The sequence below is a fragment of the Aquarana catesbeiana genome, linkage group LG11 (assembly GCF_042186555.1).
Source record: "Aquarana catesbeiana isolate 2022-GZ linkage group LG11, ASM4218655v1, whole genome shotgun sequence".
Lineage (NCBI taxonomy): Eukaryota > Metazoa > Chordata > Amphibia > Anura > Ranidae > Aquarana > Aquarana catesbeiana.
The window spans coordinates 168607595-168635015 of NC_133334.1; the positions used below are offsets into that span (position 1 = coordinate 168607595).

A 27421-nucleotide genomic window follows, 5' to 3' on the forward strand; every position below is an offset into this window, starting at 1 on the left:
AGAGGTTAGGAAGAGCAACACCTCTAATCTTTGGTAACGCTAAAGTAGAAGAGCCAATTCTAGGCCTCTTATGTTGCCAGATAAAATTATGCACAGTCCTATTGACCATCTGGAAGAAGCCTCGCGGAGGGGGGACAGGAATCGCCTGGAATTTAGGCAGAATGTCCATGACGACATTCATACGGCCAAACCAAGAGATGTTCGATTTATCTTACGTTTTAAGACATGTATGAATCATCCAAATTAGGGTCATATAATTGAGATCTGTCAGGGTAGACTAGGAAGTAGGAATCTGAATTCCAAGGTATTTAATAGCCTTCTGTTGCCATTTAAACACGAATGTAGACTGAAGTTGGGATAAATCAATTTTGGGCAAAGTTATGTTGAGGGCCTCAGTTTTCTCATAGTTTGCTTTAAAATGACTTACTAAGCCAAACTCTGTAAATGCTTTGACAATGGCTGGCATAGATATATGTGGATTAAAAACATATAATAGGAGGTCATCTGCATAGAGCAATAACTTATATTGACGTTGGCCGATAGAAAGACCCTGAATATCAGGATTTTGTCTTATGACAATGGCAAGATGTTCCATAGTAAGTATATATAATAACGGTGAGAGGGGGCATCCCTGGCGGTTTCCATTACGAATCCATATGGGATCTGATAGGAGACCATTAGAGCAAATCCTCGCTGTGGGGTTTCCATAGAGCCAAGCTCTTACTTAGCATGTTAGATCCAAGGCCAACTTGCTGAAGCATGCTCTCAAGGAACTGCCAGTGAACCCGGTCGAAAGCCTTTTCGGCATCGACCAAGATCAAAAACGCAGGGATTTGTCATTTTTGGGCGTAGTCTATCAAGGTAATCCTTTTAATAATGTTATGCCTGGCCTCCCTCTCAGGGGTAAACCCTACCTGATCAAGATGGATCAGGTTAGATATCAATGGCAAAAGATGATTGGCCACTAATTTAGAGTATAAGTGAATATAAATATTAGTGAAATAGGGCGATAGCTACCACATAATGTAGGATCTTTCCCGGGCTTGGGTAGTACTAGGATATGAGCATCCAGGGCTTGTCTCGGGAAGGGAGAATCAGGGGAGATAACGTATGTTTTAGTAAGAAGCGATAGGAGAGAGCCCTGAATAGCCATCCGGCCCTGGGCTTTTATTAGGCTTCAGAGAGGATATCGCCACCATCAGTATCATCTATAAATGGTCACTCAAGCTCATGTGCTACAGTCGTAGGGATAGTCGAAAGCGATGTGGTAGTGACATACTCATCTATTTTGGATTGAAAGGTCTCTAATGACATATTAGAAGGGCAAGTAGGTAGGCTATTCAAAAGTGGCGTAAAACGAGCGGAATAGCTCATAAATTTCCTTAGGATGATGAACAATCTAGTCATCTGGACGCTTAAGCTTGGGAATAGATGTAATACTATTCCTGGCATAGAGGGCTCTGGCCAACATCCTACCTGGCTTGTTAGCCTCAACATAGAACAGCTTACGTGTTTTGTCTCTTATGGACAAGGTCTTCTGTTCGAATAGGTGCAGTAATTTAAGTCTAACATCAGATAAGGCAAGTTGTGTGGTCGGAGATTGGTTTAGTTTATGGGACCGTTCCAGGTCAGCGATACGAAGTGCCAGCTCTTGCGTCTGGGCAAGACGGGTTCGTTTAAGTCTAGAGCCATGCTCGATAAAGACCCCACGTAACACACATTTTAATGCCACCCACTGGATCGGGACAGAGGTATCATCATTACCATGGTCAGAAATGAAATTGGAGATAATGGTACAAATTTCTGTCGAGCATATGTCGTCATGCAATCTCCATGTCCAGTCATGACCAGGCAAATCAGGTAGGGAAAGGGACAGATACACTGGCGCATGGTCGGACCACAATATGTTACCGATCCTACTTTGAGGTTGGTATGTCAAGGCGTAATGGCTTACAAGAAAAAAATCAATGTGGGAGTAGGAATTATGAGCTGCAGAATAGCAGGAATAATCCCTGTCCGTAGGGTGGAAAATGCGCCAAACATCCAAGTTATGTTGGACAAGAAATCTCTTTCATCTATTAATTTGTGTGTATGAAATAGAGCTTCTGCCTGATTGAAGTCTCCAGCGAGAAGGATCACTCCTTCAGCAAAGTCCATTCGTTTATGGAGATATTGAATGGTATGAGTTATTTGGTCCTGGTTAGGGATGTATATATTGGCCACTAATTTCCTGTACACACGAGCGGATTTTCCGTCGGAAAAATCTTAAAGCTTGGCTTGCATACACACAGTCACACAAAAGTTCTCTGAAATTTCGACCGTCAAGAACGCGGTGATGTACAACACTACGACGTGCCGAGAAAATGAAGTTCAATGCTTCCGCGCATGCATCAAATTTTTTCCGAGCATACATGGCTTTTTGCGCGTCGGAATTGCATACAGACAAATGGAATTTCCGTCAAGAACTTTTTCCGTCGGAAAAATAGAGAACCGGATCTCAAGCTTTTGCTGGCGGAAATTCAGAAAAAGTTGGATTGAGCATACACACGGTCGGACTATCCGACCAAAAGCTCCCATCACACTTTTTTTGAGGGAAATTCCGACCGTGTTTATGCAGCATAAGAGATTTTCAAAAACAAATATCTCCTGTCTGAGTAGGAATCTAAAAGTTTAGTTTACCGATTTGTGGAAGGCAATCGCCACCCCTCTAGATTTCGAGTGAGTATAAGTACTATGGAGCCATGTCGAGTAGTATTTATTCCTCAATGAGGGAATATGGTTTGAGCGTATATGGGTTTGTTGAAAAAAATTTATGCTGATCTTGGACTTGTGAAATTCATATAGTATCTGAGATCTCTTAACACAGTGGTCATCAACCTTGTCCTCAGGGCCCACTAACAAGCCAGGTTTGCAAGATAACTGAAATATATCACAGGTGATAGCATTTGCTGCTCAGTGATTGCAGTGTTCTAGTCTGCATCTCCCCAAGGTAATCCATAAAACCTGGCCTGTTAGTGGGCCCTGAGTGCAGGGTTGATGACCACTATCTTAACAGGTTCATTTAAGCCACGGGCATTGAATGAGCACAAGTGAATAGTAGCATCCTTCCGAGGGCCCCACATGGTACAAGGGGTGGAGAGAAGAAAGAGAAAAAGAAAGGGGGGGGGGAGGGAAAGGGGAAAGAAAAGGGATAAAGAAATGAGAAACAGAACCAAAGATGCTAGTAAAGGGTCTAGCACCACTTTAGGATGGTGGGGGGCTATGGAGGCCAACAGGTTTCTACTTGCCCTGAAAAGTTAAAAAAAAAAAAAAAACAGGCAGAAGCTTTGATTACTATGAGGGGAGGGAAATGAATCTAATATTAAAGTGTCAAAACAGTCACACACTGCCACATACAAGTACTAATGAACAATATATTATGAAGGAAGAGGGCCATCCTATCTCAGGATGGTTAGAACATGACAAATGTATAAAATACCACAATTAAGAAACAAGAAACAAAAGCATCATGTAAACACAAACACACCCATTGTTTTACCTATTGGATTCACAAGGGGAGTATCCTGGTAGGAGAGTTGTAAAGATCTAATATGATGCTCTCCACAAAAGGAGTTAACCCTATTAGATTCAGAAGATCCTATAGTTATAGATCTATATCTATATCTAGGTAAGGATCCCCCTCAAGACAGAAAACTAAGCGTGGGGGGGGGGGGGGCATATTGGCGGTCAATCCCCAGAGTCACTTTGGAATCCACATCAATATGACTACTTTCAACCTGCCCCATAGTAAGGTACGTCATAGTGAAAACCCTACAGCTATGTGAAGAAACATAGGGATATAGAAATATTTTAAGCAATACCCAAGCCTAACTCTATCATTGGTGAGCAACAATAACCACAAGAAACACACACATATAAGCGGTAGCAAACATAGGGTATTGGTGAGACACTGTAAAGCATATAAGGCAGTTCCATGCTAAAAGTGGTATGCGGGGGCCTCAGCAAGCAATGAAATTAAATTAAAACATCCATGGTGAGTGGTTATAGCTGACAACATGGTACCATGCACAAAAACGCCAGAAACAGCTTAATAGGCGTAGCATTATTGCAGTAAAGACAGTGTAAAACAAATTACAGCTCTCTAGAGAATGGGCCAGTAGATTGCAGACTGGAGTTGTTTCTGGTAGAAGACCAACATTGCCTGCACTGCGGGACTGGAGGACCAGTGGAAATATTATCCAGCGCTGACCAATCAAGCAGGTCAATGGGTACAATGTCAAGAAATGCCTATGGTCATTCAAAAAGATACTGTCATTGTGAAGGTGAATTGTGAGGCCAAAAGGGTAGTTCCAGACCTAAGTGCCACCACAGTCCCTAATTTTATCCAGCAGAGGTTTCACTTGGCGCCTCATGTAGAGGGTTCTGCAAGATAAATCCAGAAGGAGGTGGATAGTAGTTCAAATATAACGGGGCCCCTATTCCAAGCACGCCGTATAATTTCCTCTTTCATAAGGAAAAAAATGCACCCTGCATAGGACATCTCTCGGTTGGGTGCGTTCGCTACCGCCAGGGATATTAACTCTGTGCACCCTATCCATTTCCATAGACGATGAAGCAGGCCTGCCCAAGATTTAATTAAAGATGCCAATAACAGTGTTCCGGAAGTCCGATGGTCTAATGTACTCTGGGGTGGCGCGTAGCTTAATATTTTGCCTATGGCTATTCTCTAGGTTGCCATTCTGTAAATGTAGATGGGTCATGGCAGCCTGCTGGTGTTTATGCAAGTTTTCCAAGGTGTTTAACCTGTGCAAAATGGCATCTCGGTCAGTAGAGAGAGAACTCACAGTAACTTCAAGAGCCTGCACATTTTGGGTCACTGTAGTGATATCCTGACGCAGGGACATAACCATCCTAGCTGCAATGATTTCCATGTCCTGTCTCGTGGAGAGAGACAACAGGCTAGCTGACATTTCAGCAGGCGATAATATAGCAGGAGAAGCAGGGACAGCTCCAGTGTCTGTGTAAGTAGGCAACATGCTAAGCTGTATAGAGCTAGTAGGCACATCTTCCCTGAGCAAGGCTGGTATGTCTGAGGTACTGGAACCCGTAGGGGATGAAGCCCTTTCAGCAGCAGAGGGAAAGCGGTGTATGGCTGCCTATCTGCTGCATTCCTGTTGGAGGTGCCACACTGTCCCTCATGGAGGTGCCTGGAGCCATGTTGTCTTGGGAGGCAGAATGAGTGCGCAGTGTTCCCTGGGTGAAAAAGTTCTGGATGGGGGTGGGCTGTGTTCCGTGATGCTTCGGTCCACGTTTGGACATGAATTGTGCAGGCAGAAACTATCAAGAGCCTCTTCCATTGAGGTGGCAAGTGCGGAGCTCAGACACTACACATCTTCACGCCACCATGTCGCAGCCTTGTCCACCCCCCGGACTGCTGTATAGCCATGGATCGCCTTTTTGAAGGCCTTAGACAGCTCTCTATCAGGAAGGAAAAACTCTGGAGCCTGGACCACCACCGCAGCCGCTCCACCGCCCCCCCCCCCCCCCGCACCACAGATGGAGATTTGTAGGTATTGTATTGTCGGGTGGTAATCTGACAAGTGAGGGAGCTCTGGTGACCAGATAGAGCAAGGGTCAGACGCAGAGGTGACAGGGAGGCTAATAGCGAGTGCTGTGGTGTAGAAAGATGCCCGCTACTCAGAGCTGGTGCTGTGAATTGTCTGTCAGGCGGTTGTGGAAGCAGAGGAATGCTTCCACAAGCTGCAGGTGGCAGTTTGACAGGCTGGGTAACTCCGATGGCAGTGTAGGGAGTTAACTGGGTGTAGAGGAGGCAGGGAGATCAGGACTGAGTGACACTGTAGCAGGGTGGAGCAAGATGGCCTCTACCGTTGGGTCTGGAGCTAGGGCTGCGGCCCCGACTCGTGCCACAGATGAAGATAGACACGCTCTACTGGGGGTGGCGGTTTGACCGGCTAGAGTGCTCTGGCTTCCAGTGGTGGCTTGGATCAGGCGTAGAGGAGTCAGGAAGGCTGAAAGTGAGTGCCGTGGTGTAGCAAAATGGCCGCCACTCACTAGGCCAGATCCGCTATTCTTCCTGCAGGCTGCGGTTGGCAAGCAGGTGAACTCCGGTGGCTGTGTAGAAAAAGAACCCAGGCGCACAGTGATTGGGGATGGTAGGAGTAAGCGCTGGTACTGCAGCTGGGTAGAGCAAGATGGTCGCTACTCCCAGAGCTAGGCCGGAGCCACGATCTGTCCCCCAGGCAGCTGCAGACACAGAGGTGCCGAAATGTTGGTCTTGGGTGGCACGCCGACCTTCTGCTGAGCCATGAATGCTGTGGAGGGAACAAGGTGGGTCTGCTGGAGAAGGAACGCCAAGGATGTATGTCAGGCTGGCAGGAGCTCTTCACATACATGTCCTATTCAGACTACCATAAAGCCATGCCCCCCCCCCCCCCCACATGAATTTAGATGGACAGGTGCTAAGTGCAAAAGGTCACTAAGTGGCTCTTTATATACAGCTTAGCTATTGCTGTACTACTTCTTGCATGTCTGGCATTCTAAATTGTAGTCTTGTGTGAGAAGGGCTTTCTCATATTGTTGTTGTTTGTTTTTACTATACATCTATACATCCTTGTTTGATATATTTTGTATGCATATTGTCTGTTTGACTCTCATTTGATTTTATCTTTTTGTAATGCTAGGAAGGTAAATTGCAAGCAATGCCTTTTGGGCGGCTAACAAATGATATCTTGGGGTGCAAACTTTAGTAATTACTTAGTATCCATCTTATGGCATGGTTTAATCTTCACTGTGATATTAAACCATGCTTAAAGAAGGGTACTGAGTGTATCTGAAAGATTGCACCTCAAAATATATTCAGTTAGCCAGATAAAGATATCGCCTACATTTTGACTTTCCTGCTTCTGCCCATGGCAAACCTGTATACTGCTACAAAAGATGATTGCACTATGAAATAATGACATTAATACTGTTTGCCATACAGGAACTGAGATTTAAATATTCATATTCTTGTTAAGCATAATCTTATGCCACGTACACATGGTCGGACTTTCCGACAGGAAATGTTCGATGTGAGCTTGTTGTCGTAAAGTCCGACTGTGTCTTTGCTCCATCGAACATTTGCTGTCGGAATTTCTGGCCACAAATGTTTGAGAGCAGGTTCTTAAATTTTCCGCCAACTTTACTTGTCAGAAAATTTGATCGTGTGTACACAAGTCCGTCGCACAAAAGCTCACGCATGCTCGGAATCAAGCAGAAGGAGCCGCATTGGCTATTGAACTTCCTTTTTCTCGGCTCGTTGTACGTCTTGTACATCACCGCGTTCTCAAGTTCGGAATTTCTGACAACATTTGTGTGACCGTGTGTATGCAAGACAAGTTTGAGCCAATATCCTTTGGAAAAAAATCCATGGTTTTGTTGTCGGATCGTGTGTACGTGGCATTACATTGATGACTTGATGAAAAAGTAGAGAATGAATGGTAAGGGTAGTAATCATACCCCATTTTAAGGCATGGTGTTTTTTTCCTTACAGTAGAACACCCCATTAGGTCATTTGTTGGGATATTTCAGCAATTGATGTTGAAAGCTTGTTTAAAAACAGAATACCTTTTTATTTCTTTTGTAGTCTGAGTATTGTAGACCTGAGTTTGCCGGATCTGCAGGACACAGGACACATTGATGTCTTCAGAAATTCTCGCAAAAAGAAAAGAATGAACAGTTCTCAGTTTGAGAGAGACGTAGATGAAAAGCTGCCAAAAAACAGAGGTAAGGGCCTTTATCTATAATATTAGACTTTTATGCACTTCAGCTCTCGCACCTGTATACCCCTCCTTCCATAGGACAGACCAGTTTTGACATTTTTGCTGTGGTCCTATTTATTTAGCGAAAACACAAAATATACTGTAAATGTTGTTTTGTTTTTTGTTTTTTTGGAGTCATCAAGACTTTTTATAGTGATATTTTGTTGCATTTTTTATTTTCTATGCTATCTCTATAAAGAAATTTGTAGAAAAAAAATAACTACACTTTTTGATTGTTTAACCACTTGACCACTGGACACTTAAAGCGGGGGTCCACCCACACCGCCAAAAAAAAAAAAATATATTAAAAGCCAGCAGCTACAAATACTGCAGCTGCTGACTTTTAATACATGGCCACTTACCTGTCCCAGGGTCCAGCGATGTCGGCAGGGGACGCCGAGAACCCGCTCGGTTCTCGGCAGCTGCCGCCGCCATCCTAGGTGTGGGAATCAGGAAGTGAAGCGTTGCGGCTTCACTTCCCGGTTCCCTACTGCGCATGCGCGAGTTGCGCTGCGCGTCCCAAGTGGTCCCCTCTCTCTCCTGGGAGCTGTGTGTTCCCAGCAGACAGCGCGGTGGGGACGGGAAGAGGCATAGACTCCCGTGGGAGTCTATGCCGGAAGTGGGTGCAAATACCTGTCTTAGACAGGTATCTGCACCCCCCTCCCCCCTGAAAGGTGCCAAATGTGACACCGGAGGGGGGGGAGGGTTCCGAAAAGCGGAAGTTCCATTTTTGTGTGGAACTCCGCTTTAACCAGCATCGTTTTGGATTTTAGGTGTTTACATTTTTAAAACGTTTTTTTTTTAATTACTTGGAACCCCCAAACATTATATATGTTTTTTTTCTAACACCCTAGAGAATAAAATGGCGGTCATTGCAATACTTTTTTTGCACCGTATTTGCGCAGCGGTCTTATAAGCGCACTTTTTTTTTTTTTTTTTTTAAATTCACTTTTTTGAATAAAAAAATAAGACAACAGTAAAGTTAGCCCAATTTTTTTATATTGTGAAATATAATGTTACACCAAGTAAATTGATACCCAACATGTCACGTTTCAAAATTGTGCCCGCTCGTGGAATGGCGTCAAACTTTTACCCTCAAAAATCTCCATAGGCTACATTTAAAAAATTCTACAGGTTGCATGTTTTGCGTTAGAGGAGGTCTAGGGCTAGAATTATTGCTCTCGCTCTACCGGTCACGGCGATACCTCATGTGTGGTCCTATGCGGGCGCTACTTGTGTATATGCGTTCGCTTCTGCGCGCGGGCTCGTCGGGACAGGTTTTTTTTAAAACATATATTTTTATTTAATTTATTTTAAATTTTATTTATTTTTACACTGTTTAAAAAAAAAAAAAAAAAAGTTGTCACTTTTATTCCTATTACCAGGGATGTAAACATCCCTGGTAATAGAAAAAAGCATGACAGAACCTCATAAATATGAGATCTGGGGTCAAAAATACCTCAGCTCTCATTTACACTAAAATGCAATAAAAAAAAGTCATTTAAAAAAATGACATTGAAAAAAAATATGCCTTTAACCACTTTTACAATTTGGCACTGCGTCGCTTTAACTGCTAATTGCGAGGTCATACAATGCTGTACCCAAATGAAATTTGCGTCCTTTTATTCCCACAAATAGAGCTTTCTTTTGATGGTATTTGATCACCTCTGCGGTTTTTATTTTTTGCGATATAAACGGAAAAAGACCGAAAATTTTGAAAAAAAGATATTTTCTACTTTTTGTTATAAAAAATCCAATAAACTCAATTTTAGTCATACATTTAGACCAAAATGTATTCGGCCACATGTCTTTGGTAAAAAAAAAATGTCTAAGCGTATATTTATTGGTTTGCGCAAAAGTTATAGCGTCTACAAACTAAGGTACATTTTCTGGAATTTAGACAGCTTTTAGTTTATGACTGCCTATGTCATTTCTTGAGGTGCTAAAATGGCAGGGCAGTACAAACCCTCCCCAAATGACCCCATTTTGGAAAGTAGACACCCCAAGTTATTTGCTGAGAGGCATGTTGAGTCCATGGAATATTTTATACTGTGACACAAGTTGCGGGAAAAAGACAATTTTGTTTTTTTGTTTTTTTTTTGTTGCACAAACTTGTAACTAAATGATATTACATTTGATGACAGACTGACGCTTCTTTCGCCTTTGTGCGAGAGCAGGGGGGACAGGGATGCTTTTTTTTTTTTTTTTTTTTTTTTTTTTTTCATTCTTATTTTTTTGCTTTTTTATCTTATTTTTAAACTGTTCCTTTCATTTTTTTTTTTTTTTTTTTTTTTTCTCTTATTTTTATTGTTAGCTCAGGGAATGTAAATATCCCCTATGATAGCAATAGGTAGTGACAGGTACGCTTTTTTTGAAAAAATTGGGGTCTATTAGACCCTAGATCTCTCCTCTGCCCTCAAAGCATCTGACCACACCAAGATCGGTGTGATAAAATGCTTTCCCAATTTCCCATTGGCGCTGTTTACATCCGGCGAAATCTAAGTCATGACATGCTTGTAGCTTCCGGTTTCTTAGGCCATAGAGATGTTTGGAGCCACTCTGGTCTCTGATCAGCTCTATGGTCAGCTGGCTGAATCACCGGCTGCATTCTCAGGTTCCCTGTTGGGACAGGAGAGCCAGAGAAAAACATGGAAGATGGTGGGGGGGGCATTCCCTCCCACTGCTTGTAAAAAGCAGTCTAGAGGCCAATTAGGCGCTAGGATTGCTTTTACATGGAAGCCGACCGCTGGCTGAAAGGAATGATACCAAGATGATACCTAAACCTGCAGGCATCATTCTGGTATAATCACTCAAAGTCCAGCAACATACCAGTGCGTTGTTATTACCTCCGCTGGAGTCACTGCTTTATATATCGTGGGAGCAAACGCTGTTGCTGTCAAGATAAATCCACGCTGCAGCTGAATGGCGTACCTGAAGACAAAAAAATGGTTAACAATAAAACACAGTAAACGAAGTATAAAAAATTGCATACCTGAAAAGCAAACATGATAAAACATAATAACAATAAAACATTGCATAATAGAATACAGTAAAAAAGAGCAGAACAATAGAGAGAGAACAATAAAACAACAATTTTTTTTTTTTTTTACACTTTTTTCCTGTAACTAACTTTTATAACTAACCGGTTCCAGGTTCGGGTCTCTCAAAATGCGATGGCATCTTGGGAGACCCTGTGAAAGTGTGCCTAGTCTGTGCAATGCTGTACCCTACGCTAATACTCAACTAGTGTATGGTAGCGTTCAAAACATTCACCAATGCAAAGACCAGGATTGTCAGGACAGGAGGCACAATAATAGCGGGTGTCACGCCTATATCCGCGCTTGCTGCAGACACAACATCTTTTTTTGGTGGGGTTCGTTGGGTAGGGGTACTCGGGAGGACATAAAGAAAATGCCTCTCATGCAGCTGACTGCATTTGGTTGGGGATGTGAATGGGGGAAGTACGGGTGCTGCAGAAGCGGTGGGTTCCCAATTAGGATTGGCGAATGCAGCAGGAAGGGCATTATGGGCACGACGGGCCTGTGTTTGTCGTCTTCTTGGTGGCAGTGGGACACTACTTGTGCTTGCCACCTCGCCAGCTTGAACTGCACTTATGGGACTCGCCAGGTCACCAAGTGTTACTGCAGTGCTGGTTTGACTATGACAGGGGTGTACTAGGCCGCTGGTGCTTGCCAGTTTACCAAAATGCTACCAAAAAAAAACTGTTGGCTATTGCAGGGATCAGGCCTGACTCTGCGAACGCTGCAGTTATGCGTTTAGTGTTTTGTAAGTGACAGTGATCGATCGATACTGCACTTGGGTGGGCTGGGCTGGGCCGGGCGGAGGAGCAAAACGCAGGTGCTAGCAGGTATCTGCACTGATCCCACTAACACTGCGTTTTTGGGAAGCCTAAACTGCTGGGGACGCTAGTATAGATCTGATCGGATCAGATATTGATCCGTTCAGATACTATACCACTAAGGGAGATGTATGGTGCGTGCATGGGTGTTAGCGGTACTGGTGCTAACCTGACGCTGCCTGGTGCGACGCAGACCCTATCTGACCCTAAAACCTAAGTTATATCACCGCCGGTCAATCAGGGGGCTAAACATTTATTAGGTAATAAACGGCGGGTGCCCTGACTCTATAAAAAATAAACTAACTAACCAGCGTCACCCGTAACAGTTATACGGTGATCACTGGTGAAAGGGTTAACTAGGGGGCAATCAAGGGGTTAAAACCTTTTATTAAGTAGTATATGGGGGTCCCTGACGCTATAGAACGCTGATGGCGAACCTATATATTTACCTCCCTAACTAGCGTCACCAGTGACACTAATACAGCGATCAGAAAAACGATCGCTTAGTGACACTGGCGACGGGGGGTGATCAAGGGGTTAAAACTTTATTAGGGGGGTATCCTAGACCTAAAAGGGGCTAAACCTAACTGCCCTACCACTTCTAACTGTCACAAATGACACCAATGCAGTAATCAGAAAAAAAAAAAAACTGCTTGGTGTCACTGTGACAGGGAGGTTGGGGTGATCGAGGGGTGATCAGGGGGTGATGGGGGGTGTAAAGTGTGCCTGGTGTATTTCACTGTGTGTGTTGTGTTGTGCAACTCACATCGATGTCTTCTCTCTTCGGCGCCAGAACGGAAAATACCGAGCCGAGGAGCGATGACATGACTTCCTCTGCCGCTGTTTACTATACAGCAGCAGAGTAAGAATCTCATTGGCTGGGAGCGATCGCGAGGGGGGTGGCCACGAATGAATGGTCTCCCCCTCACCTCTGATCGCTCCCGGACAGAAGCCGACCGCCTCGGGCACCCGGGGGGGAGGGGTCTGATCGGACCCCCCACCCGCTGGAGGCAAGTAACATACCCATACGTTACTTTGCCTGCCCGTGCCATTCTGCCGCAGTATATCTGCGTGAGGCAGTCGACAAGTGGTTAAGAGGCGTGGGCGGAAGTGATGTTTTGACGTCTCTTCCGCCCAGCAGTGTCATGGAGATGAGTGAGCGCCATCTTAGCCTCACTCATCTCCAGGCACAGAAGGGAGACAGACGCGATCGCCTCCGCTGCTACCGACGGCTCCGGTAAGCGACGGAGGGCACCGGATCGCGGCGGGAGGGGGGGGCGCTCTCCCGCCACCGATAAAAGTGATCTCACGGCGAATCGGCCACAGGGACCACTTTTATCAGAAAGCCGACCGCCGCACGAAAACGGGGATACTGGGGTTATGGCAGCTAGCTGCTGCCATAACAACGATATCCGCCGCCAAAGTTTGGACGTACATCAGCGTGCGACGGTCCAGAAGTGGTTAAACTCCCTTTCTAAACAGACCAATTTTCAGCTTTCGGTGCACTCACATTTTGAATTACTCAGTCATGCAACACTGTACCTATATGACATGTTTGTCCTTTTTTTCACACAGAGCCTTCTTTTGGTGGCATTTAATTACCGATGGGTTTTTTTTTTTTTTTTTGCGCTATAAAAGAAAGACCGAAAATTCTGTAAAAAACAAATGCATTTTTCTTCATTTCATTTATAAAATTTTGCAAATTAGTAATTATTCTTCATATATTTTGGCCAAAATTTATACCGCTATATATCTTTGGTAAAAATAACCCAAATCGATGTATATTATTTGGTCTTTGTGAAAGTTAGAGTCCACAAGCTATGGTGCCAATCTCTGAAAATTGATCACACCTGAAGTACTGACGGCCTATCTCATTTCTTGGGACCCTAACAAGCCAGGAAAGTACAAATACCCCCCAAATGACCCCTTTTTGGATAGTAGACATACAAAGGTATTTAGTAAGAGGCATGGTGAGTTTTTTGAAGTTGTAATTTTTTCCCACAATTCTTTGCAAAATCAAGATTTTTTTTTTTCTTTTTTTTTTTTTCCTTTTTTCACAAAATTGTTAAATTAGCAGGTTATTTCTCACACACAGCATATGCATAGCACAAATTACACCCCAAAACGCATTCTGCTTCTCCTGAGTATGGCAATTCCACGTGTGAGACTTTTACACAGCGTGGCCACATACAGAGGCCCAACATGCAGGGAGTGCTATCAGGCGTTCTTGGACCATAAATTACACATATAATTTCTTCACTACCTCTTACACTTTTGAAGGCCCTGGAGCACCAGGAAAATGGAAACGCCCCAAAAATTACCCCCTTTTGGAAAGAAAACAACCCAATGTATAATCCTGAGGCATATCGAGTCTTTTGAACATGTCATTTTTTTTTTTTTTTACAAGTTTTTGGAAAATGTGTAAAGAAAATAAACGCATTGTATATTTACACAATATTTCTAACACATAGCATGTACATACCAAAAATTACACCCCAAAATAGATTCTCCTACTCCTGAGTACAGCGATACCACATGTGTGAGACTTTTACACAGCGTGGCCACATATAGAGGACCAACATGCAGGGCGCACCATCAGGTGTTCTAGGGACATAAGTTTCAAATCTTATTTGATTACCTATTACACTTTTGTGAGGCACTCTAGTGGCATGGATGTGGCATGGATGAGCATGAATGGGGATGGATGAGCCGTGGATGGCTGAGCATGAATGAGTATGGGCGGGTACGGCGGCGTACGGCTGAGTATGGCTGGGTACAGCAGAGGATGGATGGATGGGTATGCAGAGGATGGATGGATGGGTATGCAGAGTAGGGATGGATGGGTATGCAGGGGATGGATGGATGGGTATGCATGGCTGAGAATGGATGGATATATTTGTCACAGATCAGCGCTGTGGGCACTACACATGCAGCCCACAGCGCTGCTGCCACCGATCTCTCCCCTCTCCGTTCACACTGGACAGAGAGGGGAAACAGGAACTGGATATCACGCCGGTTTGTTTACTTGTGACAGTGCGACCATGTGGTAAACGGCTGCTATCAGCGGCCGTTTACCGTGATCCGTGATGTGACGGGTCCTCCGGACCCGGTGGTCACGGACGTGTTCGGGTGCGCGTGAGAGTGGGATTCTGAGAGGATGTCACTGTACGCCCCCCCAGAGTTATGCAACCGCTCTGTAGCCGTCATTCGGCTATGGGCCTGTTGTTAAGTGGTTAAAGAAAGTTTATATAGATAAAAAGTATACTATTTTATTTTCTTTATTGTACATTACAAGACTCGGGACGTATGGTAGAGTCAGTGGTGGAGAAGGATCTGGGTGTTCTGGTAGATCACAAGCTTAATAAAAGCATCCAGTGCCAAACTTTAGTTTCCAAAGTGAGCAAAATCCTTTCTTGTAATAAGAGGTGTGGACTGCAGTGATAAAAGAGATCATTTTGCCCCTGTACAAATCATTAGTAAGACCTCATCTGGAATGTGCAGTTCCGTTTTGGGCCCCAGTTCACAAAAAGGATATTTGGGAAACTGGAGAAAGTGCCGAGAAGGCCAACCAAACTGGTATGAGGCATGGGGAAACATTAACTGAACTGAGTTTATCTTCTCTTGAGAAGATAAGATTAAGTTGGGATATGATCAACATGTATAAATACATAAGTGGTCCATATAGTGAACTGGGTGTAGAGTTGTTCACTTTAATTCCCCGTACACACGGTCGGATTTTCCAACGGAAAATGTTCGATGGGAGCTTGTTGTCGGAAATTCCAACCGTGTGTAGGCTCCATCGGACATTTTCCATCACACAAAATTTGAGATCTGGATCTCAAATTTTCCGACCACAAAATCCGTTGTCGTAAATTCCGATCGTGTGTACACAATTCCGATGCACAAAGTTCCACGCATGCTCGGAATCAAGCATAAGAGCCACACTGACTATTGAACTTCATTTTTCTCGGCTCGTCGTATGTTACCGCGTTCTTAACGTTCGCAATTTCCGACAAGATTTGTGTGACCGTGTGTATGCAAGACAAGTTTGAGCTAACATCCGTCGGAAAAAATCCATGGATTTTGTTGTCGGAATGTCCGATTGTGTGTACGAGGCATAAGGTCATCACAAAGGACAAGGGGCACTCTTTTTATGTTTGGAGGAAAAGAGAATTAATCTCCAAATAAGAAAAGGCTTCTTCACAGTAAGATCTGTGAACATGTGGGATAAACGCCTTCAAGAGCTGGTTATGGCCAGCTCAGTAGATTGTTTTTAGAAGTCTGATTTGTAACAAAGGCAGCAACCAGAGATAGGGCACACTTTTTTATTAGTGTTAACTTATTTTTACTGTGTGGAAATAGGCAAAAATAATTTTTGGCCATACTTCTAAGTTACTGTAGAGATGAGTGGAGATGGGTGGAAACACTTTTTCTGTGCAAAAGTGTATTTATGTTTAGCAGTGTTTCTATGGAATTACATTACTTCACCCCTTTGGTGTTCTGGCATTGAAGCTGAATTACATAGTTACATAGGGGGTCATTTACTATAACTCCAAGAAGTACTGGGCACTATGGCAAATAATAGAGCCCATTTTAGCCAAATGGAAACAAAACCGGCGAATTTGCGCATGAAAATTAGCGATATAAGCGGAGAATAAACGTTTGTAAATTCTAAATTGCCGCTAATTAGCGCTTCCGCGTATATACAAATGCCAATTCTTATAAAGTTGTTATATAGCACTGTACTGTAGCCATGATCCATGTATGTGAAAGAAACATTTTTTATCAGAGATGTGCTCTAGTTCCCGTGCATCTATTAATTTATATTGCAATTAGTATTCCTAGTTTTTTTTTTCCTTCTTTTGCTAAGAAATGCAGTTCTGAATGATTACAGAATAGCAGACATTACTATGTAATAAAGTTACATGTATTAATCATTTAGGTTACCTATTTGTTGTATGTTGTATTTTTCATGTTTTTGATTTATTATTTATTAATTTAGTTGACTATAAAGCAGTAATTATTTATGTTCATTCTTTGATAATACTACACTATTATGCAGGTCTTGTACTTAGCACAAGTGAATTAAAATAAACAAATAAATGTAAACTGCCCTTTAGCTAGTGTGTGGTGTTTGGAATGTCACATCATAATATAATTGAATACTTACATACCATTGCATGCATTTAAAGAGTTAATACAATAAAAACTTTCACATTAAACTGCATTGGCTACTTGGCAATCACCTATTTTCAGTAAATATATATACACGTATATTTGTGTTGCTTTGGCTAATTGGCTAACTGGCATTCTCCTTTTCCCACCAATGCAATCTTTTAGGATTTTTCTGTGGGATTTGAACCCATGAATCTTTCAATACCTGAATGTTTGAAGGTAGAGGTGCTAACTGCTAGCCTATTGGGCTGAGCACAATTATACATACAAAATACTTTTACTAGTGTTTGATGTGTTATATACTATACAATATAGTTTATCAAATGTAAACTGCTTGTTAGCTAGTGTGTGGTGTTTGGAGATTTACACCATAATATTAGTGAATACTTACATACCATTGCAAGCATTTGAAGAGTTAATACAATAATATCAACCACATTAAATTGTATTGGCTACTTGGCATTCACTGTATGCTGCTTTAGCTAATAGTAATTCTCCTTTTCTCCACCAACAGTAATCTTTTAGGATTCTTCTGTGGGATTTGAACCCATGAGTCTTTCAATACCTGAATTTTTGAAGGTAGAGGTGCTAACTGCTAGCCTATTGGGCTGAGCACAATTATATATACAAAATACTTTTACTAGTGTTTGATGGTTTATATACCATACAATCAAGTTTATCAAATGTAAACTGCTTGTTAGCTAGTGTATGGTGTTTTGGAGATTCACACCATAATATTAGTGAAGACTTATTTATTTTTATTTAAGGTACTTCTATAGTGCCATCAATTTACGCAGTGCTTTACATATACATTATACACTAATATGGGCCCCTACCCTCAAGGAGCTTACAATCTAAGGTCCCTAACTCACATTCATATACTAGGGCCAATTTAGACAGAAGCCAATTAACCTACCAGCATGTCTTTGGAGTGTGGGATGAAACCGGAGTATCTGGAGGAAACCCACGCAGGCACAGAGAGAACATGCAAATTCCAGGCAGGTAGTCTTGTGGTGTGGTTGGGAATACGAACCAGCAACCCTTTTTACTGCTAGGTAGGGATGAGCAGACCCCCCCCCCCGCCCCCCTGTTCGGTTCGCACCAGAACATGTGAACAGGAAAAAAGTTTGTTCGAGCACGTGAACACCGTTAAAGTCTATGGGGGTCATTTACTATAGCGCCAGGAAGTACTGGGCACTATGGCAAATAATAGCTCCCATTTTAGCCAAATAAAATTTCAACAGGCGAATGAGCGAATGAAAAACTAGCGCTATTAGTGAGAAACACATGTTAGTAAATCTTAAACTGGCGCTAATTAGCGCTTCCGCGTATATGCAAATGCCAATTCCTACCAAGTTGTTATATAGTACTGCACTGTAATCATGATCCATGTATGTGAAAGAAACATTTTTATGTGAGATGTGCTCTACCTCGTGTGCATCTATTGATGTATGTTGCAATTAGTATTCCTAGTTATTTCCTTCTTTTGCTAACTAATGCAGTTATGAATGATTATTACATAGTAATGTCTGCTATTCTGTAAAGTTACATGTATTAAACATTTAGGTTACCTATTTGTTGTATGTTGTTTTTTATTTTTTAATTTAGGTGACTATAAAGCGGTAATTATTTATATTCATTCTTTAATCATACTACACTATTATGCAGGTCTCATACTTAGCACAATGGCTTAGTAGTCTGCTCAGATGTCTCCACAGCACTCATGGTACAAGTTCAAATACCAGCCAACCTACCATCCCCCAGCTGTGTTTATTTTTTCAGTGCACAAGCGAATTAAAATGAACAAACAAAAAAATGTAATCTGCCCATTAGTTAGTGTGTGGTGTTTGAAATTTCACACCATAATAGTATTGAATACTTACATATCATTGCATGCATTTGAAGAGTTAATATAATAGAATCAGCCAAATTTAAAGTGCATTGGCTAATTGGCATTCACCTATTTTCAGCATATGCTGCTTTGGCTAATTGGCTAATAGTTATTTGCTTTTTTTTCACCAATTCAATCTTTTAGTATTTCTCTGTGGGATTTGAACCCATGAGTTCTTCAAGGTAGAAGTGCTGACCGCTAGCCTATTGGGTGTAGCTCAGTCATACATAGAAAATACATTCACTAGTGTTTGATGTTTCTTCTCCCTGAGCTGTCTCTCCTGCTGCCACCATCTTCTCCCGCTGATGTGTTCTTCAGCGCAGCCGGTTACCCACAAATAAATAAAAAGCCGCTCTTCTTGTGGCGGTCTTCTGTGGCCATCCGATAATGTCACCCAGAGAGTCCGCTCCATGGCTATGTAAGAGACGCCACACAGCGGGTGACAACACAGCGGAGGAAGACCACCATGGAAGAAGAGCAGCTTTTATTTATTAGCGGGTAACCAGCGGTGCGGAAGAACACAGCAGATGGCGGCGGCAGGAGAGACGGCTCTGGGAGAATACAGCTCAGGGAGAAGATGGAGGAGGGAGAGACAGTGTCTGGAGAAGATGGCTCAGGGAAGAAGACAGCTCAGAACTATTCTACAATAAAGGACTTGTCAAAAACCGGCTATTAATTTTTTTGCATTTCACTGCTTTTTTTGGTGAATGGGTAGGGGTATAATGTACCCCATACCTATTAACATAGGGGGCAGGATCTGGGAGCCCCCTTGTTAAAGGGGGCTTCCAGATTCTGATAAACCCCCTGCCTGCAGACCTACAACCACCGACCAGTGTTGTCGGGAAGAGGCCCTTGTCCCCATCAACAAGGGGAAAAGGTGCTTTGGAGCATGTGACCTGGTAAGGTTCAGAAGGGGAGGGTGCTCACTCGTCCCCCCCCATCCTGACCTCCAAGCTGCATGCTCGGATAAGGGTCTGGTATGGATTTTGGGGGCCCCACATCAAATTTATTTTACATTTTGGTGTGGGGTTCCCCTTAAAGTCCATATGGAAGGGCCTGGTATGTACTGGGGGGACCCTACGACGTTTTTTTCCTTGAATTTTGGAATTCCATACCATATTATTGAATAAGTACATACCATTGCATGCATTTGAAGAGTTAAACTATGGAATAAAGCAAGCTGATGTGCTTTGGCTAATTATGCTTCTGAGTACAATGCACACTTCCAGGAGGTGATGCTGTCAGTGGGATTTGAATTCATGGCTTGAACTTTTGGGGGCAGCAGGGTATACCGCTATGCTACAGAGCTGAGCACTTACCTACAGAGAAAATACATTTACTAATGTTTGATTCAATACAATAATGTTTTGCATTTCAGGCATTAATATTATAGTAACAACCATGCTCGTGCCGATGTGGCATTGGCTGATAGGCATTTGCCTCTTTTCAGCATATGCTGCTGAGTACAATGCAAGCTTTCAGTAGGTGATACCATCTGTGTGATTTTCAGCCATTTGAGCACAATTATATTGAGAACATATGTTTACTAGTGTTTGATGGTGGGACTACTTTATATTCTAGGTATAAAATAGTACTCAGCACAGTGACTTAGGCACCTTTCACACTTGTGCGACCTGAAAGTTGCGAGATTTTAATGCGACTTTAAGCAATGCCTGTGTAATCTTGAGGTCTATGGACGCAGGAGTCGCAGGGAAAGACACGCAACTTTCCCATGATTTTGCATCAGCAATTTTGCCGCAATTCCAGGGAATGCCTGTGTAAACTTGAGGTCTATGGACCTCAACTCGCATCAAAGTCAGACCAAAGTAGTACAGGGACTACGTTGAAGTCAGCGTTACTTGAAGTCGCAAAGATATGAATGGTACACATTGAAAATCATGGGCTATGACTTGTCATACGACTCTGATGTCCAAAGTCGCACAAGTGTGACGCACTCTTTCCTGCACAGATGTCTAGTGAAATCACATAGGTCCCAACTGTTCTCCTTTAAGAAGGTGTCCTATGCCTACCTACTTTTGCTAATAGGTGTCCCTTATACCCATCTCAAAAAGTTGGGAGGTAAGAAATCGCCCCCTGAAGTCGCCAAAAGTAGTGCAGGAACTACTTTTGGGAATCGTTGTGGCGTCGCACCAATTCGGACAGTTCCATTGCCATCAATAGGTGCCGATTTGGCCTACAATGAACATGGGTGAAGTTGCATAGATATTAGAGCTGCACGGTTCTAGCCAAAATGAGAATCACAATTTTTTTGCTTAGAATAAAAAGATCACGATTCTCGCGACGTAAAATCTTTTACATTATCCCACAAAAAATTGGGCTAACTTTTCTTTTTTTTTTTTTTTTTTTTTAATTCATTAAAGTACTTTTTTCCAAAAAAAATTGCATTTGAAAGGCGCAAATACAGTGTGACATAAAATATTGTAACAACCACCATTTTATTCTCTAGGGTCTCTACTAAAAAAATATATATAATGTTGGGGGGGTTTAAGTAATTTTCTAGCAAAAAAAAAATGATTTTAACCTTAAACCAACAAATGTCAGAAAAATGTTTAGTGTTTAAGTAGTTAAACTTTCCTCACTTACACAGAATTCTATTTAATTGACAAATTGTTACAAGGTTTCTAGTTAAGTTCACTGATAAAGAATGTTCTAATTCTTGGCAGACTTCCTGTTTTTTCAGCTGTGGCTTCAGAAGAGCAGAGAGAGTTCTTTGCATAGCAAGAATCATGAAACTCTTTTTTCAAGATCGTAAAGGGGAAAAAAATCACGATGACGATTAATCGTGCAGCTCTAATAAATATGCATGGAAATCAAGGGGGACAACTTTTCATGTGACTTTGAGGTCCAAAGCGCCATGAAAAGTCACCCAAGTGTGAAAGTAACCTAATGCGATTAATTGATAACACCTTTGAATAAGGCCACATTTGCACTTTTGCGACTTTAAAATTGCACAGCTTTGTCATGACTTGAAGCAATGTCTGTGTAATCTTGTGGTGTATGGACCTCAAATTGCATCAAAGTCAAACCAAGGTAGTGCAGGGATGAATTTGCTACACCTTCAGGATGCACAAGTGACAATAGGGCCAAATTCAAAGGTGTTATTCTTGAATCTCATTCACACTGCTGCGACCTGAAAGTCACACTATTTTGCTGCCACTTTGCCCTTGCAACTTGGCCCCAACTTCTGGGAATGCCTGTGTAATATTGTACCCGATATACCTCAAGTCACACCAAAGTGGTACAGGTACTACTTTGAAGTTGGTGCGACTTAAAGTAGCACAGATATGAATGGTTGTTATTGAGAATCATGGGGTACAACTTGTCATGCAACTTAGAGGTCCAAATTTGCTGGAAAATTCGCCCAGCTGTGAAACAAGTCATATATATTTTAATAAAAGGAGCTCTCATTTATACCTATATAGTCCTTACTGATTTACATCAGCAGAACAAATGCAGGAAGTGATGTGTGCACATGGGACGGAAGCAAATGTGTGGTGATGCCAAACAAATCAATGAACCCCACCCACACCAAATCTAACTATGACATCCACCCCCGCATTGATTAAGTACAAATACTACACTTACCCGGCCAACGAGCAGCACCTCCTCTCTGCTAAAGAGACCTCGCCATGTCCACCTAGATGGAGATCCTGACCAGCACGGGAACTTCCGGGTGCATACAATGACTAATTTCCGGGTCAGAAGGTGAAACCACGCTTTTGATTGCAGCTGTGAATATTTGATCTCAACCATGATTAGTATTTTTTATTTTCAGATATGCAAATCTGTATTTCTACATATATTTGAAGGTGAACTTAAGGGAGTTTGATAAGAGATGGTGTCCCTGCAGGTGAATTACAAAGGCAAAAGGCCCAGTTTGAGCCCTGGTTCACACTGACAGCAGGAGGAAAGCGTTCAGCTGAACTCCCGCAATTTTATTCCTGCATGTCAGTCCCGACTGTGGGGGCAACATCAGAGACATCAGTGCAGGTTTCTGCACCAATATCAATACAAATCGCACCAATTAGAACAGTGCAATTGCCACCGATTTGACATGTCAAATCACACCAATGTGAACCAGAGCTGACACATTCAAACACTGCCTATCCACCAGCTGAATTCATTACCTGCAACTCTCCACAACAGTTAATGATAAAGGTGGAATCTTTATATATAACTTGCAGTTGTGCAGAAGCCTAGGTTTACATTGGAGCGATTGGTCATGCAATTCGAGAGAACAAATCGCATGACTATTGGCAATGGCACTGTTCCAATCGATGCAACATTTTTTTTTGTGGCACCGCACCAATTTGATAAAGTAGTTCCTGCACTACTTTTGCTGATTTCAGGTGCGACTTCAATAGACATTTGTGTATGAAGCCACCTGAAATCACACTGACCTTGCTACTTTGAAATCGTGCTACTTCAAGTGAAGTAGCGCAATTTCAAAGTAGCATGTGAACCAGGGCAAAGAGATTAGTTTTTTGGTGCACAAATACATATTGAAATAAAATCTAAGAGATATTGCACTTTCCCAAAACCACCACCCACAAAAACTAAAGAGAAAGAAAAGTAGAAGGAGAAAAAAAACAAACAAGAAAAAAAAAAAAACCACACACACCACAACAAAAGCTCGATAATGTACTTTTATTTTACCAGCAGAAAAAAAAATAAATTTACATTTACTAGCTTCAAAAAAATTTTGACAGGATATATGGTACTACATTTAGCAACAGAATTTTAAGAGCCCTGCTCATAGGAGCTTACAATCTAAAATTAGACAAAACCTTAGAGTGGACACAGCTTTAATTTCAGTGTATATTGGGCATCACATTACTATCTGCAATATTGTAGAAACATACTTAACAGTCATTCTTACAAAGCATTCCCACATATTACAAAAGACTTATTCAAAACACCCACCACCAGCCCACAATCCACACATACATACATTGATGACCATGTTCTGCTGGAAGCTGCATTTCGGTGTACACGATTAAACAAGATCAAAAATAGTAGGTCAGCAGATGCTTCCAAACGATGTTTGCATGATCAGACAGGAACAATACACACATAACATTGACTGCATGGCCACATAAACCCACTTTTGATTGAAAAAATGCACAAGAACTTCATCAAATCTCCCAATATCATTCCTTCTCCCTCACAACAAAAAACCTGACCTTCTCAGGCCAAACGAACCCCCCGCTACTGCAGGCCTTTATATAAGAGAGGTTGTATTGTTAGCACACTGACATACCCAATAGAAGTACACGCCCACCAGTATCTTTCAATCTGTCTCTTCATGTATGTCTAAAGTGATTGCACCTGATGAGCAGGAACACATAGTATTCACAACTCTGTTAGCCCTTGGCTATGTGCATCAAATCTCCAACTACAGGCCAAAGATCAAAGTCCATTTGCATCCACATAAACAAAGCAACAGTTTTCTAAGCATATGTACCTGTGCAGTGTAAACCCTATAATTTGAAATGTCCAAGTCTCTGGGCATGATTAGTGCTAATAAACATTAACATCAGTACCTGGCTGCAATGAGCTTCCAATATAAAGTCCAAAATTAACTTTCTTACATTAGAACCTATTTCGACAGGAGACAAATAAAATGCCATCATGTCTTTGGATTGTGGTGAGAAACCCACACAGGGAGAACATATAAACTTCAACACAAGGATTAGCATGTTGGGGAATTGAACCAACATCCCAGGTGCTGCTAGACAGAACTGCTACCCTCTTAGCCACCAGGCAGCCCCAAGCATGTTCTCTGCATCTCTGTGGTGTGAACCAGCCCTAAGTCCATAGCCATGCTCAGTGTCACAAGCAATATACAGTATAGTGGCGTAAGTATTGGGATGCCTGCCTTTAAACACACATGAACTGTAATGGCATCCCAGTATTAGTATTGGGTTCAAAACTCATTTGGCACACCCTTTGCAGCTATAACAGCTTCAACTCTTCTTGTCCACGAGGTTTAGGAGTGTGTCTATGGGAATGTTTGACCATTCTTCCAAGTGCATTTGTGAGGTCAGGCACTGATGTTGGACGAGAAGGCCTGACCTACAGTCTCCTCTCTAATTCATCCCCAAGGTGTTCTGTTGTGTTGAGGTCAGGACTCTGTACAGGCCAGTCAAGTTCCTCCACCCCAAAATCACTCATCCATGTCTTTATGGACCTTGCTTTGTGCACTGGTCCAAATGATTTGGTGGAGGGGGATTATGGTGCGGGTTGTTTTTCAGGGGTTGGGCTTGGCCTCTTAGTTTCAGATAAGGGAACTCTTAAGGCGTCAGCATACCAAGACATTTTGGACAATTTCATGCTCCCAACTTTGTGGGAACAGTTTGGGAAAAGCCCCTTCCTGTTCCAACATGACTGCACACCAGTACACAAAGCAAGGTCCATAAAGACATGGATGAGCAAGTTTGGGGTGGAGAAACTTGACTGGCCTGCACAGAGTCCTGGCCTCAACCCGATAGAACACCCTTTGGCTGAATTAGAGTAGAGACTGCGAGCCAGGCCTTCTCATCCAACATCAGTGCCTGGCCTCACAAATGCACTTCTGGAAGAATGATCAAACATTCCCATAGGCAGACTAAACCTTGTGGACAGCCTTCCCAGAAGCTGTTCTAGCTGCAAAGGGTGGGCCAAATCAAATTTTAACCCTACGGACTAAGACTGGGCTGCCATTAAAGTTCATGTGTGTGTAAAGGCAGGCGTCCCAATACTTTTGGCTATATAGTGTATCTGGAAAAGACTTACAATGGTGGTGGAACCCTCCTACACATAACTACTACATTTAGACATAGTTATAGGACCTGGGAGATGAGACAACTTCTCTAAATGAAGTAAAATGGTTGGGATTTAAACTCAGACCCTCAGAGATACTAAGCAGAAGTTCTAACCTCTAAGCCACAGAGCTGCCACGTGTGAGACCCTCCTACACATAACTACACATAACTACACATAAATACACATAAAAACACATAAATACTGCATTTCTATGGACATACAGGTGATGGAATTACATTACTCAAGAGTTATTCTTCTTGATTTATTCTGTGATATTTGGTGTTTTTTTGTGGGTGAGAGTAGAATATTACCCTCAAATTTTTGGGAATTACATTTTGATTTCTGATGTTGGTACACATATCACATTTTTTGGGCTCAAATTATGAATATTTGGAAATAATACAAAGCACAAAAAATTGTGATTCATTTTAAATTTTCATCAGCAATGGTATTGTTTGTGGATTGTAAAGACTCCTGTGTGAGTTTGGGGTAAAGATTGCTGTGAGATGAAGAATAACAAGTGAAAGTGACAGAGAAAAATATATTTTACCAAAACATCAAAACATTCCACATTGTTGCATTCTTAAAATCAAAATATTTTAAGTAGAAGCAACAATGTTGCAAAGGAAAATTTATTTCACAGAAAGATACATTTCATCTCAACATTAAAAGGTTTTTTTGTGAAAGTTAGAATTGTTCCATTAGAATCAATGACTGAAACTTCATTTGGACTAAATAGAGCAGATTTTAACTCCCAAAAAATGCTCTCTAATTAGCTCTCATTTTGGTATTTACTATACCTCCAGGTAAAAAAGACACTTGAGTTAAAATGAGAGTTATTTTCAGGTCTGAGCATGCTCAGTTGTGTTGGCACCTAGTTGTCCAAAACGGGGAATTTTTCACTTTTCAGACTTTTAAAGATATTTCAGTGTAGAAATCACTTTTTCACACAGTTTAAAAGCAGATAATCTTTAAATAATATACCGCATATTTCAGTACCATTTAGACAATTATATCATGCTCTAAACATTATTTCCATGTGCAATTCTCTAGGTTTTAGCAGAGTAAGGGTTTGGGCTCTATTTAGTTTCAGGGAGCTATAGTAAATTCGATTTTGGGAGTATTTTCTCACCAGCGCTATAGTGAATACCGTTTTAGCGCGAATTAGCGCTATTAGCGCTAATTCGAGCTAAATTGCCGCGAATTAGCGCTAATTCGCGGCAATTTGCGCGAATTAGCGCCATAGCGATATAGTAAATGACCCCCATAGTGGTTTTTGAAACATTACCTAGTCCTAGCCAGATATGTAGCAACTAAACTCTGTGTAATTGATTACTGCTTCCAACTGATGGCTGTAAAATACATCTGTGACATTTTTGGAAAATAAAATACGAAGACAGGCTTTTGGCAGAATCTGCTATTTGGGCACCTTTTTTAGGTAACATTGCACAATTCAAAGGTGACTCAAATGAAATTGTGACAAGTAATAATAAAAAATTATTGACCTAAAATTTTTACATTAGAATATACAAAAACAAATTAGAAATGTGCCAAAATTTCCTATAATCGAGCTCATAAAACCAAAAACAAATAATTGGCTGCAGTAATTGCAATTAAACAAGTTCATGGGTAGTGACTGGTGCTCCAACGACTCTTGTGTTTGCATAAAACAAATATATATTCCAAGTTCTCAAATGCGATTCACAAAAGGTCCTCGTGCGTATAAATAATTCCAGTTGTGCATGTGCATGTGCATTACCACCGTGCTCCAAACAAAAAGACTGGCCGCTTACCAGATGGAGTGACCCCACTAAGAGATCATATACGTGTGTGTAAATTCACCTCTGAAGG

At 42.0% G+C, this 27421-nt stretch overlaps 1 protein-coding gene across 3 annotated transcripts in view; it reads left to right on the plus strand.

Moving 5' to 3' along the window:
- The window catches only part of CENPT (centromere protein T), a 595880-nt gene that overhangs the window by 317053 nt on the left and 251406 nt on the right, over positions 1–27421 (plus strand). For all 3 annotated transcript variants that reach the window (XM_073605031.1, XM_073605032.1, XM_073605030.1), the window contains one exon: positions 7646–7785. In XM_073605031.1, the coding sequence (XP_073461132.1) occupies positions 7646–7785 (140 nt within the window). The remainder of the gene's footprint in view (positions 1–7645; positions 7786–27421) is intronic.